Here is a 16,497-nt window from a genome sequence, read left to right as displayed (position 1 = left end):
CATGGGTAATTGTTGATTTTATGGTGTCCTGATTGTTGCGGTGTGTGGAGTTTTAACTTAAGTTCCAAGTTTGCTTCGAACGGTGCAATCCACCGATTACATAGGCTTGTGCCTGGGTATACGTATTAAACCATTTGTTTGTCCTGTTGTCAACTACAAGATAAGTCTACTCACAAAATTGTATATCGTAAGGGCCGGACCAGCTTTCGTGTAGCGTATCCCCAACCGTTGATACCAGTGTAGGGTGTACGATTCCACTTGACATTTTGTTTGGTTTTGAAAACTCTTGCCAATTAAGATGGAGGGAAAACAGCAAACGACAAGTCGACCAAGACCCGGTACCTCTGCAAGCAGCACGAGCTCAAAAGAAACATGGATGACTTCAAACAACGTGCACAGGATGGGAAAGGGTGTCCTTCTTTACACCGGTAAGTCTTGCTGATGTTATTGTGGTACGTGTTTAGGATGTTGCCTTTTGTTGGTATACTACTTTCCCTTATATAGTTCCTCATCAATTCACCCTCTTTCATATTATGTATACGTTAGATTATCATTCTCCAAAGAGGAATGGTGTTCAGCTTCGTGGAGTTTTCTACACCAACCCCACTTTACACTCACATATATTCTACATTCCTCATAACCAAATATATGAACACTAAAAACATCGGCTTGATCAAGCATTACATTCCCTCTAGACAGCTACGTTCTCAAAACTCTTGCTTACTTGTTATTCCTAGGGTTGGGTTAACACAAAGTGGGGAGCGAACCTTCGCTCATGCTGGGCCTTCATTATTGAATACTCTCCCTCAATGGATTAAAAATAGCAGTTGTGGTAAAGTGTTAAAAAATAATCTTGAGAAATATCTGTTTAATTTAACCTATAATATTGACTACCATTACCTTCCATGTTCGTACCTTTCCTATTGCACTTTTGTATATATACATCAAGTATTTCATCTTTTGCACAAGCTGCGCCTTGAGCATTTGATTGTCAAGTGGATTTGGCGCCTCTACAAATTATTATTATTATAATTATTAAAAGAATACGCGTACTATCAGTTTGGACTCGAAATGTAATTGACAAAGTCTTGCCGCTCTTCCACTCGTGTTGTAGTGCACTATGCATAAAGTGATAAGTACTAACTTGCTGAAGTATGAAGGAGAATAAGCAGAAGAAGAAGAAGAAGAAGAAGAAGAAGAAGAAGAAGAAGAAGAAGAAGAAGAAGAAGAAGACGATGATTATAATCAGATTTGTGTTCGTGTAATTTGATGGAAGAGACCCATAAATCCATAACTATAAACAGGCATGTACATTTCTTGAGGAAAACAATGTTTAGGGAAGCCTTTTCCGACTGTCAACTTCTTTGGACGCTCTGTGTAACGCTAATCAATCAATGTTGGACTTTTTAGAACATCCGTTGGGAAATTTTAATTCGTTCATGCTGTCGCCGAAAATTGCCGTAGAAGCTCATTAAACAAAACTTCTAAACACGTGTATCGTATAAATGACATGATCTAACAGCATCATTAAACAGAATGTAATGAATAAAATTACCCCTTGCCTAGGCATTGAACTTATTATTTCTGAACATGACAAGGCGAAACGCGTCTTCGTTCCATGCTTGAGGCAAATTGGCATATAATGTTTACATCATCAATAAGACTCTGTTTTCCCAGAAATCTTAAGAGCATCATTACCATTACCCGATTTGTGCAGTTTATGTGAATTTGCCGGGAGCGAGTATGTACTGAATTTATGATATCTGTGTTAACTGCTTAAACGGATTACTTATGATTATTCATGCCCATGGGAAAATAAGCACATTTACAACTTTTTACATTTTTTTACAGCATCTTCTAAATCTTCCTCATTATATTCAATGTACGAGAACATTATCTAAAGTCACGATGCAAGGCCTACATTTTCCAATTTTAAGAACGCAGTACATCATGATTGTGTACGAGGTGGGGACTGGTTGCTGGCGGCTAACAAGAAGACCTCTCTTGAATATTAACTTTCCTGCTTACCTATTTTTTGACACTTTATGCTAAGCGAAAGTTTACTTTTGTCTTTAAAACAATTATATTTGAAAACATATAAAAATAGTAGTATAGTCCCATTTGTACAGCACTTTAATAGTAGCTTTCTAATCGCTTTATATTGTTATTATTATTACTCTGTCATTGGCATCCATGGTTATTCTGCACATGATAGTACACACCCTCTGCCTGGTCACTGAGGAGCACATAATGACCACATCGTTCCCGAATATTAGGAGGAGATGAAAGAGGGTGCTTCAGCCTGCTTTATAACTGTATACACCCCGTACGCCTTTGTCCATCTGTATAACGATTGTCTGAATTTCATTTACTGACTTCTCTCTTTTATTCAGGTCCAGAAGGCAAGAGTCAACAGAGAGTCCTTGTCGAGCCAGAACACCGCGGTGTTGGTATTGGGACCCACTCCAGAGAACAAACATCAGAACTCCTCTACCTCTGCCGTGCCCCTGCAGGAGTCAAGCTTGGTGAACAAATGGCTAAGAAGCCCGGTGCAATAGGGTGGGGGATTCCCCCTAAAGGCGATCCTCGCAAATGGCCAGTCCATATGAAACTACGCAGTGAAGAGGTACGTTGAATATCGTTTAAACCTAATAAACATTTCAGGGGCTTAACAAAATCAATTTCAATAGGTTTTTACGTCAAGAAAGAGATGAATTTATGTTCATTTTATTTCCAAAAGGGGCAAATTTAAGATTTCAATAACTTTGCTTTGAAATTGCCTGTATTTCTTTTAAAGGTGCTGTGTCCCATTTGCAGGCCCAAAAAATGAAAAGTTTAAATTCCAACGGCATTTGAAAGATAATATAGGATTTCCCGGCCAAATTCACGTGTTTGTCATTCGAATTCATTTACTTTGCCTTTAAGTTAGCGCAGATCGGCTTTGTCATGCCAATTATCATTCAATTCGTCCCTGTTTTCACGAAGTGACGGTAGTGAGGAACATCGTAACGCAAAGTGTATGCGATTTTCATTCACTACCGTCACTTCGTGAAAATAGGGACGAATTTTCCAGTTTTTGTATTTAATTTAGGATATTGGTCGAAGGGTTTCATAGATCTGTCATTCAATTTAGAAACTGCTCAACTAGCTAACTTAAATGCAAAGTAAATGAATTTGAATGACAAACTCGCGAATTTGGCCGGGAAATCCTATATTTTTATTCAAGTTAGGAATGTTAGGGGGAAGAATTGCAACAAACTTTTACAGTTTTTAAATAATGCACTTAAAATGTTTGATTTGCCATTGGGGTCTAAGCTGTTATTCCATTTATTTATTTTCAGGACAATGCAGATGGATGTAGTTAGACATAAAGTAAAGAAGGGGCGAAATCCAGGGATATGGCATTTCTGCACGGACATGTTCATATACCCGGGAAAGGTGGGGTTACCCTCAATCGCCCCTTCTTTTACTACAGACTCGGAATTTTACAAAAGTAATTCACATCGTCTCTTATACCCAGCACACCCCTCTGTTTTTCTTAAAGAGTTTCATAGTTTACTTGCCCGCCAGCAGATCGATGGCTAAAGACATGGCTAAATAATAAATCATGTTCAAATTGTTGACTCTAGTCCCTACCCCAGTCACAATATTGTACCCTTGTTCCATAATGAAATTATGATGAAATTATGATAACTTTATGATGAAACATAAGACAAACAACTTCCTTACATGAACATTTACAAATATACTGAGACCATCAGGTCCGTAGATGCAAGTCGTTTTTGTTTTTTCTTAACAATCAAACTTAAATGCTGATGAATATCAAATAAATCTAATAAGTATAAGTGTATAAATGCAAGAAAATGAAATATGATGAAATACACATGAAAAAACAATCTTGAAAGAGAAAGAATGAGCTATAAAAAGTGAGTAATAAACGAGAAATGTATATTGACCATCAATTTAAGTGCACAAAGTGCTATTTTGAATGCTACAAATGAATTAGAATGCTAAAAGTACACCGTCGCGTTGTCAGAAAATCGTGTTGCGCCAAATCGAATGACCAAATAGCGAAAGAAGCACATTGTTCATTAATTTGAATAAAACATACGTAGATTCTAACGAAAATTCCATAGATTTGAAAACTAGAAAAAGGAATATAAACCAGAGATAAACCTGACTGCACTAAAACCGTCGAATTTGAACGCAAGACGAATTAATTTGAATGACAAACTCGCGAATTTGGCTGGAAAATCCTATACTAATTTAGAACTTCCCTTAAAAAAAGGGGGGGGGGCTTGAAAATGTAAAAAGTGGGAAAATAACGACAATTAGTTGTCGAATCGACTTAAGAGCTTTAGAGCCAATTAGTAATAGTCTGATTTTCAGACCATTGTACGGAATGGTCGTACGTTTTATGCTGCGCGAAGATTCAATCAATTTAATTTGGGCCATAGGCATTACAAGAAGTGGGTTATTAATGTATAAAAATGTTCATGTACCCTTTAAAGCTCATTTTATGTATGTTATTACCAAAGAAGAAAAAATGCCAGTCAGTCACTCAATAGTGTCCGACAGTGAAGTTTAGTACGTAAACGGGTTTCCTTGCATAATTTGAATATTAGGACACTGCTAATGTTTAAATTTCACAGATAGAACATAGTCTTACATGACATATTCATAATTCCTGCAAAGTTCTACAGAATTTGATGTTGGCTGCAAAAGGGACATAGAATCTTTAAATCACTGTAGGACAGATAGGAGTACTTTCATATGTATCATATCAAAGTTGTACTTGACGGCTTTGATATACTTGTTGTCTAAGCAAGATCAAGGGCCAAGGAGGCCGGAAATGGCGGAGTTAAGAAGAATAAAAAGTAGACGGGAGAAGAAGGCAAATTCAGTGCGGAGGACATGGTCGTCAATCAGAACAATAGACTTTCATTTGACAAACAGTTTGGTCTGGTTGAAATTTTCAAATGATACAATGACTTGCAATATCTATCGTGAGTAAGATAGTGCTTGGTAGTATAGTAATAACATCAAAACAAATAATTAACTCTCAAGGTTGAAGTGATATGACCTTGTTATTGACGGACTCTTGAAAGAAAATTCATTTTGAAATGAATGTAAAGCTTGCGTGATTATCGTCACCACTTGAAAATCATATTCATCTCTTCGGAAATCTCCATCATGGAGTAATGGTTTCAATGATGCTTCAAACTTTAAAGCATCATTATCTTTATGCTTCAATCTCGTGTGTAGATGTATGATATGTATCTACTTTCATTTCATGAAATCACTCGAGTTATATATATATATCGAAAAGGTAAGTTAGATAGATAGATAGATAACTGGTTTATTAATTCGAATGACAAACTCGCGAATTTGGCCGGGAAATCCTATATTTTTATTCAAGTTAGGAATGTTATAGGGGGAAGAATTGCAACAAACTTTTACAGTTTTTAAATAATGCACTTAAAATGTTTGATTTGCCATTGGGGTCTAAGCTGTTATTCCATTTATTTATTTTCAGGACAATGCCGATGGGTGTAGTTAGACATAAAGTAAAGAAGGGGCGAAATCAAGGGATATGGCATTTCTGCACGGACATGTTCATATACCCGGGAAAGGTGGGGTTACCCTCAATCGCCCCTTTTTTTTTACTACAGACTCGGAATTTTACAAAAGTAATTCACATCGTCTCTTATACCCAGCACACCCCTCTGTTTTTCTTAAAGAGTTTCATAGTTTACTTGCCCGCCAGCAGATCGATGGCTAAAGACATGGCTAAATAATAAATCATGTTCAAATTGTTGACTCTAGTCCCTACCCCAGTCACAATATTGTACCCTTGTTCCATAATGAAATTATGATGAAATTATGATAAATTTATGATGAAACATAAGGCAAACAACTTCCTTACATGAACATTTACAAATATACTGAGACCATCAGGTCCGTAGATGCAAGTCGTTTTTTTTTTCTTCTTAACAATCAAACTTAAATGCTGATGAATATCAAATAAATCTAATAAGTATAAGTGTATAAATGCAAGAAAATGTAATATGATGAAATACACATGAAAAAACAATCTTGAAAGAGAAAGAATGAGCTATAAAAAGTGAGTAATAAACGAGAAATGTATATTGACCATCAATTTAAGTGCACAAAGTGCTAATTTGAATGCTACAAATGAATTAGAATGCTAGAAGTACACCGTCGCGTTGTCAGAAAATCGTGTTGCGCCAAATCGAATGACCAAATAGCGAAAGAAGCACATTGTTCATTAATTTGAATGAAACATACGTAGATTCTAACGAAAATTCCGAAAAAGTTCTACAGAATTTGATGTTGGCTGCAAAAGGGACATAGAATCTTTAAATCACTGTAGGACAGATAGGAGTACTTTCATATGTATCATATCATGAACTTTGTTTTGGTCTGATTAATTTTTAGTTTATTTGCTGAAAACCAGCTAGCAACCTTTTGAAGTTCAACATTGGCTTCGAAAATTAAGTCTTTCAAATTTTTACCAGAATAGAAGATGTTTGTGTCATCAGCAAACAGTACATATCTAATTTCCTTAAAGACTCAACAATGTCATTTATGAAGAGCAAAAATAATAACGCAAGTGGTTTGCACCTCAAGTGTATAGATTCATAATTTAAAAAAATATGTAATATAAAAAAAAAGCAGAAAAAAAGATCAAAGGTATACAGTGGCTAATCTTAAGAGCCCTTGATCTGATGAGACGTACTCATAATCCACCTTGATCTACCGTCAACATAACGATCAGCAGTTTCAATCAGTTTTGCAAAGGGCAAGGTTTTTATCTTCTGTTCTTTAATGGACACCGCTATTAAAGTTGTAGGAACTATTGTACCATCAGTACTATCTGCACCAAATTTCAAAGGTGTCGTCCAAATTAGAAATTTATAACCTCTTCTCGAGATAACCCTGTAACCTAATGTACGAAGTGTGAGGCCGTATCCTCACTGTGGTGGTGGTTTACTTTACCTGACTGCTAAGAAATCGTAAATGCTTGTAAGTAAGCAACCAGACGACCGACGGCTTTAGGTCCTCTCCGAGGGACCTGGTAATGAGGCTAAGTAATGCCTTACCAAAGGGCACTAGCGCATCGACTTGGTTTCGAACCAGGGTCACCGGATCACGAGACCACTGCTCTACCGACTGAGCTATCGCGCCCCCTCGTCTTGGCGAGCAATACGTAATTTCTCCCTATACTCTTCACAAGTCAAAGAATATCGATTGAGAATTGCAGACTTCAGTATCTTGTAATCCCAAGCATCCTGATCTGACAACCTTGAAAATGTGTCGTATGCCTTACCCGTAAGGAATACACTTAATTTAATAGCCCAAACCGTTTGAGGCCACCGTTGTGCAGTAGCATACCTCTCAAAAAGATATAATGAAGCATCTAATTTGTCTTTACCTTCATTAAATACTGGAAGTGAAGTTTCCTCGGTCCTATCTGTATTTGCGACTTCGGCCTTAGTCAGTTCCAACTGTAGCACCGCTAAATTACTTTCGTCTCTAGCAATGTCTTGATGCTCCTAAATAAAATCCTGCAATTTGTTACCTATAAGGCCGAGTGTTTCACCCACACAAACAATTTTTTCGATTTCCATTTTTGAACGACACTCACTCTCACAAGTTATGGAACCAAGTAAATAAAGCTTACTTTTACAGTAACGGACCTTAGTCTTCTACTAGCGTCAAACTTCAACCAAGCTCTATATCGGTAGGTTACACGAGACAGCCACTGATTTACCAGGGGGGGGGGTCACACAGACTTAACTATAGCAGGCCACTCATGCCACTGTTTGCTCTTACCATTTACTGGCATTGGTCTCTGAAGGGGCGTGTAAATCGTGGTCACAAATCTACAGAATTTACATTTTTTTCATAGTTCATTATTGAAGGAAAAGATTTTATCTAAAGATCATAATTGAGAGACCAATAGTCAGAGCAACCTTTGGCATGAATGGCCTGCCATAGTTATGTCCAACTTAAAGTCGATCTTAGTCTTTGTGAAACACCCCCAAGTACTCCAATCCTGACTCTATTCAGCAATCACTTACTATTTCCCAACATACATAAAGTGCTATCTTTTTTTCTAATAGAAAAACCTATACAATCTTATTTCTCTAAAGTAGAGTTCTTGATCTATAAAGAAACAACTAAAACACTGGGCCAGAATCTTTTCCTAAAAATGAATCTAATTACCTGATTACCTTCTAGGAAGAAGTCGCTCCTACTCATGTAGGCCTCCTTACCTTTGATGATTTCTACATGGTACTGGCAGAGTGTAAGTGCCCAGCGGGGCACTCTGCTATTAACAGCCTTACCTTTTTTTTAATCGCCAAAACGGCTAGTGATCGACCTCGAGTTCAAAGTTTCCTCCTTACTTGAAAGAAATGTGCCAATGTGTTCATGGCATCTGATGGGTGTCAGGGTGATGCACACTTAATCTTCTGTACAAATTTTGGGATTTTCTTAAAAGAGTGCCGTGACTAAATAAATAGGTTTAAAAACACTTGTCTAGGGAACCCCCTCTATATTTACAGATAAGGCCCAAGAGCCCGCCTTAGGTTAGGTACTGTTTCGTCCGAAGTCTTATAGGCACAATCATTTCGAGTCAACTCTTCGGCAATGTAATCTGTTTTAATCTGGCTTTCTCTTCTTCTATTTAATTTCCGCCGCTCGTTGTTGTTTTTTTCACTTCTCCATTTTTAGGCTGCAAACAAAAAATAGGAAGGGCCGCGGGCGATTCGCCGCCGTCGGTTAAATGTAATACAGTTATTATTATAAGAAAGAGGTGTATTGATGAAGAGTGTACATATTTCTTTCCCAACACTGGAATGTTATACAAAATGTCTATGAAATTCTAGTATTGGTGATTTAATTTCAGATATAATCAGCTTCCATTTAAATGAATAGGAGAAATACAAATCCATTTTGTTAGTTATCATATATATCTTGGCTATTCGTAATTTAATTCATGATGTTCCTATATATCTCTTTACCATGTGGATCAACTCTCCCACAAGCGGCACGACTCGCCTGAAGACGTGGCTGAACTTCCTTCACACTGTAAATGTGTTTAAGCCACTTGACCTTTTTTTCTCAATGAGAAGCCGTGCAAAAGATTTGCAATGATCTTTAATAACATATTAGTATTTGTAGAACAGCTATATAGTTGTACTAATTAACATGGTAAAAATAACTTTTCCTACAAAAAATGATTAACTAGGAAATATTACTATTAATAGAAAAAATTGCTCGACTTATATTATTCGTGTACAGAGTCATTTCAGATGTATTTATACGTGATTGTTTTGAAAACAAGACAAGAATATCTACATTAATATCTCTTCCACGCTATCGTAAAGTAGATTAAAAGGGAGGAACAACATTCATCTTTAAATAGACCTATAAGTATTCTTTGGGGTGTCGTTTCACAATGTTAAATCTGAGATGCATGGCCTTAGCTATTATCAGTGTCTGTGATACGGTGTAATAGTGAAGCCCTGAAAAAAATGATCATGAAGTAACTCAAAAAAATTAAATTTTTTGAGCGGTAACCAGTTTTTCATACTCATTTTCCCCAATAGACTGTAGTGTTATAGAAATCGTTGGGAAAACGAATTCTGACATTTCTAATTCCAATCATAGATATCTTGATAGTCAGACAGGTTAATGGCTTGTAAAAAGTTATGGGATACATGTACGACATAAAGGTTTGTAATTATTTATTTTTATTTTTATTTAGCTTTTAATTCCACATTAACTGCATATGAAAAGAATTTACAAAGTAAGGCATAGGCTATACAAGGTAACAAAACATGTACATAATATTCTATAGATAAAATAGTAAAAAAAAAAAAAAAAAGAATTAACGGCAAGTTATTCAATACAAATGATGCTAACAATAATCTGCAGTAATGAGGAGGAAACCTTGGAAGCATTATGCTTGTAATTAAGGTTCCCTTCAATTATGATTGCAGCATGAGCAAAATCCAGGATTTTTGTTAGAATATGAGGCAAAGTTACCCAATCCCTTTAAGTAAGGGTCAGTGATAGCATTACAACAAGGTGACGTTATATTAAAATATCATATCATGAAAATTATAACCAAACAACAGTAACAACAGTATGATTTCAAACCAAAATGATAAAATACCTGTGCAGGCGGTCTTAGGTTTTTAATCGAAAAATCAACCCTTTTACAATTTAGTCATCTGCGCCAGGCGCAGGCCCTGCCCAAATTAAAATTAAAGGTAATACAATGTTTTAGTATGGGGTCATGAATCAGGTTCAAATGAACATATTGGAAGCATATGCGATTTTACAATATTCGATAATTGTTGTCGCGGTTGAAATCGAGTAGAGTGATGAAATTGTAAATAAACTCTTTATGTTGTATTGCTCTCTCTCAAGACTTACATTACTTTAGCTTTAAAACAATGTTTCTTGAATATAATCGACCGATTCGCTATTCCCGTTTGGAAATTAAATATAAAAACTGCATATTCTGAGATTGTCATGGTCGCAGCTATCATGGAATGGCCTTAGGCGCTATTTGAAATATTTGAAATTTTCCGGGAGCACTGGTAAATTTTTATTTTTCAATTTCTCGAAAGCAGAAGTGTTTCTGGGGCTAAATTTTCTAGTGCTTATAATCATGACATCAACAGGGGCATCCAAATGTATAAAAATGTTAAAGAATTACTATCCATCCAATTTTCAAAATTTCCCAAACCTTTGAATTACCTTTAACATACATGAATATGTATAATACTAGTAATTTACTTATTCACTCAATGAAGTTTTCCTTAATACCATTTACGTAGTAAAGCGCTTCACAGCCTACAAGAAACGCAGGCTTCGGGCATCATTCGTTATAACATAATTAACTCATTACATACTGGAGCTACCCGAATCCAGTGATAAAATGTATGGACTGGGAGAATTCAGGATTGAATGGGTTAATAATGATAATAAAAATTGTACTTATAATAATAATAATATTAACGGTAATTATGATGGAAATAATGATGATGATATTACTACTACTACTAATAATAATGATAATAATGATTATGATAATAGTAATAATAATAGTAATAATGATAATAATAATAATAATAATAATAATAATAATAATAATAATAATAATAATATTCCGCTTATATAGCACTTAATACGATGTCTCTAAGGGCTTTTCAGATACACTCTGATGATGATGATGATGATGATGATGATGATGATGAAGATAATAGCAACAATCCATAGCAGAGTAGTATTATTATCAGGCATACTAGAGTGATAACAATGAAAATATATGCCGCTGTCTATTTAATAATCGACCGGCGCTTGTTGGTCAGTCGCCAAGGCAAAAATTTGGCTTGTTTCGTGTCAGCGGAAACTCTCACAGCAAATTAATGAACTAATAAACAGCGCCATCTTTAGACAAAAATAGTAATCGCTGTGAAGGAGCACAGAAAGGATTCAACTTGCAGCTTCCATTCATGTAAATGCATAAAAGTAACCCTTAAATATATTTTAAATGATCTGTGAAAAATATTCGTTTTTAATTTTTGTTTACTGCTCTCGCCTTTTTATTTTGTTCATCTCTGTATGTGATTTCAGGGTAAGTGGATGGTACGAAAAAGCTCAATAAAATATCATATTTGCCTGATGTTTTTCCTGTTTGCTTTGGATTATCATCTCCATCTAGAACTCACGTACTCATTATATATTTTATTTATTTTTCGTTTCTACAGGAAATGCGGGAATCATTTGCTGTTGACAGAGATATCTACCAAAGGCGATGACGATGGGAAACTACAGTTGCACTAGTGATATTCTCTGGATGAACAACACTAGGAATTGGAGAGAAAGAAAAAATTAAAAAAACCTTTGAGAGCAAGCATCTTAGCCATCCCGGGAACAAGACTGCGAAAATCTTTCAATCTCTCTGATACCTATTTATCAATCATTTATCTGCCCGCACGTCGGTCTGTATAAGCCGATCCGTATAAAGCTTACTCTCTCTCTAAAAAAAAAAAGAGTTAATTTTCACTTCTTGGGAGTGACGTCAGTGATCAGTTGTTTAGGAGTGAATATCGATTGATTTTAGAGTACTCTCTAAGAAAAAAAAGTTAATGTTCACTCTATTTAGACTTCATTTTCACTCCCCAGAGGAGTTTTTTGTCTCGCCTGCGTAGCAAAAAGCGAGACATAGGCACCGCTTTTCCGGTGACGGCGACGGTGACGGCGACGGCGGCGGCGGCGACGGCGGCGTCAACATCAAAAACTTAACCTAAGGTTAAGTTTTTGAATTTTTGATATAATTTTTAAAGTATAAGTTCTTAGTCAATGAAACTTTGACTTTAGGGTAATCAAGTATCCCCAATCATGTGAGTAGAATTTCAGATCACAAAGTCAAGGTCAAAGGTCATTTCAGGTCAACAGACTTGGACTATGTTGTAGCATCATCATCGAAAACTTAACCTAAGGTTAAGTTTTTGAATTTTTGATATAATTTTGAAAGTATAAGTTCTTAGTCAATGAAACTTGGACTATAGGATTATCAAGTCTCCCCAATCATGTGAGAAGAATTTCAGGTCACTAAGTTAAGGTCAAAGGTCATTTAAGGTCAACAAACTTAGACTTTGTTGTGGCATCAGCATCAAGATTTTCAAAATGCTTCTTCTTGGTTATTTTTCAACCGATTTTGATTCTGATTGTTTCATATGATAGGGCTAGGGGGGGGGGGGGTTAAAATTTCTACACAGAATCGTGAAATTCATTATCTGTGCTAATTTATGCAAATTTATTCAAAATCACAAAAAAGGCTTCTTCTTCATTTCTCGACCGATTTTGATTTGGTTTGCTTTATATGGTAGAGCTAACTTGGGTACACTAAACTTCTACACAGAATTTTGAAATTGTTCTCCATTAATTAATTATGGTAATTTATGCAAATTTATTCCAAAAATAACACAAATTGCTTCTTTTCCCTCATTTCTTGACTGATTTTGATTTGGTTTGCCTTATCTGGTAGAGCTAAATTTGGAACACTAAACTTCTACACAGAATTGTGAGATTTTGCCATTGATTATTTATGGTACTTTATGCAAAATGAAATGAAATTATGTCCGTTCCAGGGCATCAAATTTTTATTTTTTGACCAGTTCAAAAGTGTACCACATAACATTTACGATATTTGTTGTTGCGAGATGCGGATGAGCGCTACGTCATTGACGATCTGGTTTATCATATTTAATTGCGTTATGCAGGCGAGACCGCCGAGAGCGTTTCCCTTGTTTTTTTTAGAGAGTAGTAATTACCTTTTCATTATATTTGCTTGCATCTTAGGAGTTATCAACATCGCAATGATATTCAAACTATTGCTTATGGTAATAAAAAAGAAAAAACTGAATGAAATGAATGTTTCATAATAAGGAAAATCTTCTTCATTTGCTTTTGATTTTATTTGGTTATTTCTGAATATAGTAAGATGTTTCTATTCTGGGGAAGCATTGGCTTGAATAATTCAAATTGTTCAATTTACATGTTACAAATAGCTTACTTGGAATACCTTAAGATACAAGCAGAAAAGTAGAAAGGGTAATTATAAAGTTTCTTCTAGTGTTATGCAGGCCTGTTGTTATGAACTGTTCATGTTTGTGTTTAGTTTTAAGCTATCGACATCGCTATTCTTTCACATGTTTGTGAATGCACGTGTTATAGAATTGTATTGATGTCGTTAACAAGACATTATCATCATCATTGTCTTTCTCATCATCATCTACGCCATCATTATTAGCATCATCATCATCATTTTCATCATAACCATCATCAATCGTATTTATCATCATCATCTTCATAATTATCATCATCCTCATCACCATCATCATTATAATCATTCTCATCACCACCATCAGTATAATCACCATCATCAACATCATCGTCATTAAGAATCATCAAAAGTCATGAATTATTGGGAGTGATGTGTTTAAATTTGTCATTTTGTGTCCATTCGTTATTTAGGTGTAATACTCTGTACTTGATTGTTTTTCGTATCATCATTCGCACTTGTTATGTATAAAACCGCGCAATAATTATTTCTGGTTTTCTAATTATTCTTTGTTGATATATATAGTTTGATTACTATGACAATAAATGAGCAATTTATCGCAAAATTTTGTTGTACAGTGAATGTCTTAGGGTGTTAATTGTAAATATCTCGCCATTTTAAAAAAGGAGAAAAAAAGATAGAGGGATACGAAATATACAAGCCCAGAAGAGAGATGGGGAGAGGGGGGATATATATATATATATATATATATATATATATAATGGATAGAGAGAGAGAAAGAGAGAGAGAGAAAGAGACCAAATGAAAGGATGGGTATCACAGATGGAATATTTGATAAAGCATAAGTGCATGTGTAGACTTACGTTTACAATTTCATTGATTTCCATTATACTAGTCACGGAAATCCTTACCATGCAAAAAAAAACTCTGTCAGGGTTGAGCACGATTCCTTGAGAATTGAGAAATAGCGCCATCTGTTCATTCTCTTTCTCTACCCCCCCCCCCCCCCCACTCTATCTCCCCCCCCCCCCCCCCCTCTCTCTCTCTCTCTCTCTCTCTCTCTCTCTCTCTCTCTCTCTCTCTCTCTCTCTCTCTCTCTCTCTCTCTCTCTCTCTCTCTCTCTCTCTATCTCTCTCTCTCTCTCTCTCTCTTTCTTGCTAACTTTTATTCTTACCCCTCAAAAAAAACTTTGCTCTTTACCACCTTTCAGAATGAAGAGAATTATGGTGATTGATTGACTGTCTAGTTGACTAATTTTTGAATAATAATGTCAGCACCAACCCCCCCCCCCCCCCCCAAAAAAAAAAAAATCCAGATCTGACAAGTGATTGCAAATCGTTTTATTTGCCCAGTCCGGCAGTCGCCTGAAGTTAACAATGGTTGCATCACAGGATTACTACTGTTGTGACAGCAAATACACGTTCAAAGTTAAACAACATTAACAAATATTGATAGACACACATATCACTGGGAGTAGATTACTTCTGGTTATTCATCTGTATCATTCTAGTTTCATCGTAAATACGCATCTCTTGCCAAGGGCTTGGGAGTCAGTCTGAGATCGCCGCCGCCCCCCCCCCCCCCACGCACCCTTCCCACCCACATAGGATCGCTCGAGGGGGCGGACGCTCAATTGCGGTACCCCCATTAAAAAGTTTTATCATCAAAGTCGTCAAAAAAAATGGTAAAACAAAAAAGAGGAGGACCCATTATTAAGAATTACTTTTCAATGTTTTTCATTTGTTTTAGTCGATGTCGTTGTTCCTTATCATGAAATGTTTTAAGGTAACTTTAGTCTGACTTCAAACAGAACAAAAACAAGACAAAATCAACCTAAAAACATTTCATTGTCAGTGATTTATTTTCCTTACGCCAGCAATATGAAGAGGGTCAGAGAAATCGTTGAGTAACAGTGTTCCGCCCATGAACCGGTAGCGAGAACACACTTTTTCCTCCTTCTTTCTTTCTTTTCTTTTTTTCTTGCACACAGCCTGAATAGAATGCGCTTTACACAGATAATCGCACGGTTGGCATTGAAACCATCTTGGGACTTGCAAAGTTTTGGAGCACGGAAGAGAAAATGTGCTCCCCCGGTGCATCCCGGTACGCATTTTCGTGCTTTAACCTTGATCTAGTTTGCACGTGTTCATCAATATGTGCAGGCTTCTAGTCTGCTTCTACAGACCTTTTTCGAAATAAAGAAGGAGTTCAACCACAACCATTATTCAAAACAAATCCTGTCCTTTTAACTGAACTTTGGAAACGCTTTTCTATTTCCTGCGCAAAGGAAAGAGTTATTATCATTTCAATAATTTTGCATTGTCAAGTTTTATCATCAATAAGGCTCAAGCAATCCCACCATCAGAGTTATTTCAATTTTATAGTACTTAGATATATAACAAAATACAACGTGGGTTTACAAACTGAGACCAAAGTGGTGATCTACATTTTGTTGAACTACTTTAGGTGCTAAATCGTGCTCTTTTTTTCCCTGACATTTGTGCACACACGAATTTTTAGGACCATGACACAAAGCTGTCACCTTTATCCGTCTTTTCTTCTGTCTTTAAGTTGATCCGTGTAAATGTATAAATATCCTCATGTATTTTACAATCCGATTGGTCGAGAGAGAGGGACAGAGAGACAGAGAAAGAGAAAGAGAGAAAGAAAGAGAGGGAGAGAGAGAGAGAGAGAGAGAGAGAGAGAGAATTTAAGTAAATATATAATGAGAGAGAGAAAAAGATAAATGTATACAAAGGTAGAGCGAAATCATAGAAGTAAGCAAACTAAGATGATTACCAGAATTCCAGGAAAACTTACCCGGGACAACAATACTACCCATCTCTGAAGGACGTGTCTGGGGAGTC

General features: G+C 36.0%; 1 protein-coding gene across 1 annotated transcript; it reads left to right on the top strand.

The window, feature by feature from the left end:
* On the top strand, positions 1-12,095 carry LOC587107. The gene is made up of 3 exons (XM_795336.5): positions 1-428; positions 2,394-2,626; positions 11,811-12,095. Exons 1-3 carry the CDS (start codon positions 299-301, stop codon positions 11,859-11,861), a joined length of 414 nt encoding a protein of 137 aa, XP_800429.1. The 5' UTR covers positions 1-298; the 3' UTR covers positions 11,862-12,095.
* Positions 12,096-16,497: the final 4,402 nt, after the last annotated feature.

The sequence above is a fragment of the Strongylocentrotus purpuratus genome, unplaced genomic scaffold, assembly GCF_000002235.5.
Source record: "Strongylocentrotus purpuratus isolate Spur 01 unplaced genomic scaffold, Spur_5.0 spur5_scaffold_6, whole genome shotgun sequence".
Lineage (NCBI taxonomy): Eukaryota > Metazoa > Echinodermata > Echinoidea > Camarodonta > Strongylocentrotidae > Strongylocentrotus > Strongylocentrotus purpuratus.
Note: the sequence above shows the minus strand (reverse complement) of the source record. Positions and strands in the feature narration are given on the sequence as shown.

Excerpts from the sequence above, each read along its gene's own strand:
- LOC587107 (XM_795336.5), top strand. The coding sequence starts at position 299 with ATGGAGGGAAAACAGCAAACGACAAGTCGACCAAGACCCGGTACCTCT. Across the intron at positions 429-2,393 it reads GGGTGTCCTTCTTTACACCG|GTCCAGAAGGCAAGAGTCAA; the intron begins GTAAGTCTTGCT and ends TCTTTTATTCAG. Across the intron at positions 2,627-11,810 it reads TGAAACTACGCAGTGAAGAG|GAAATGCGGGAATCATTTGC; the intron begins GTACGTTGAATA and ends TCGTTTCTACAG.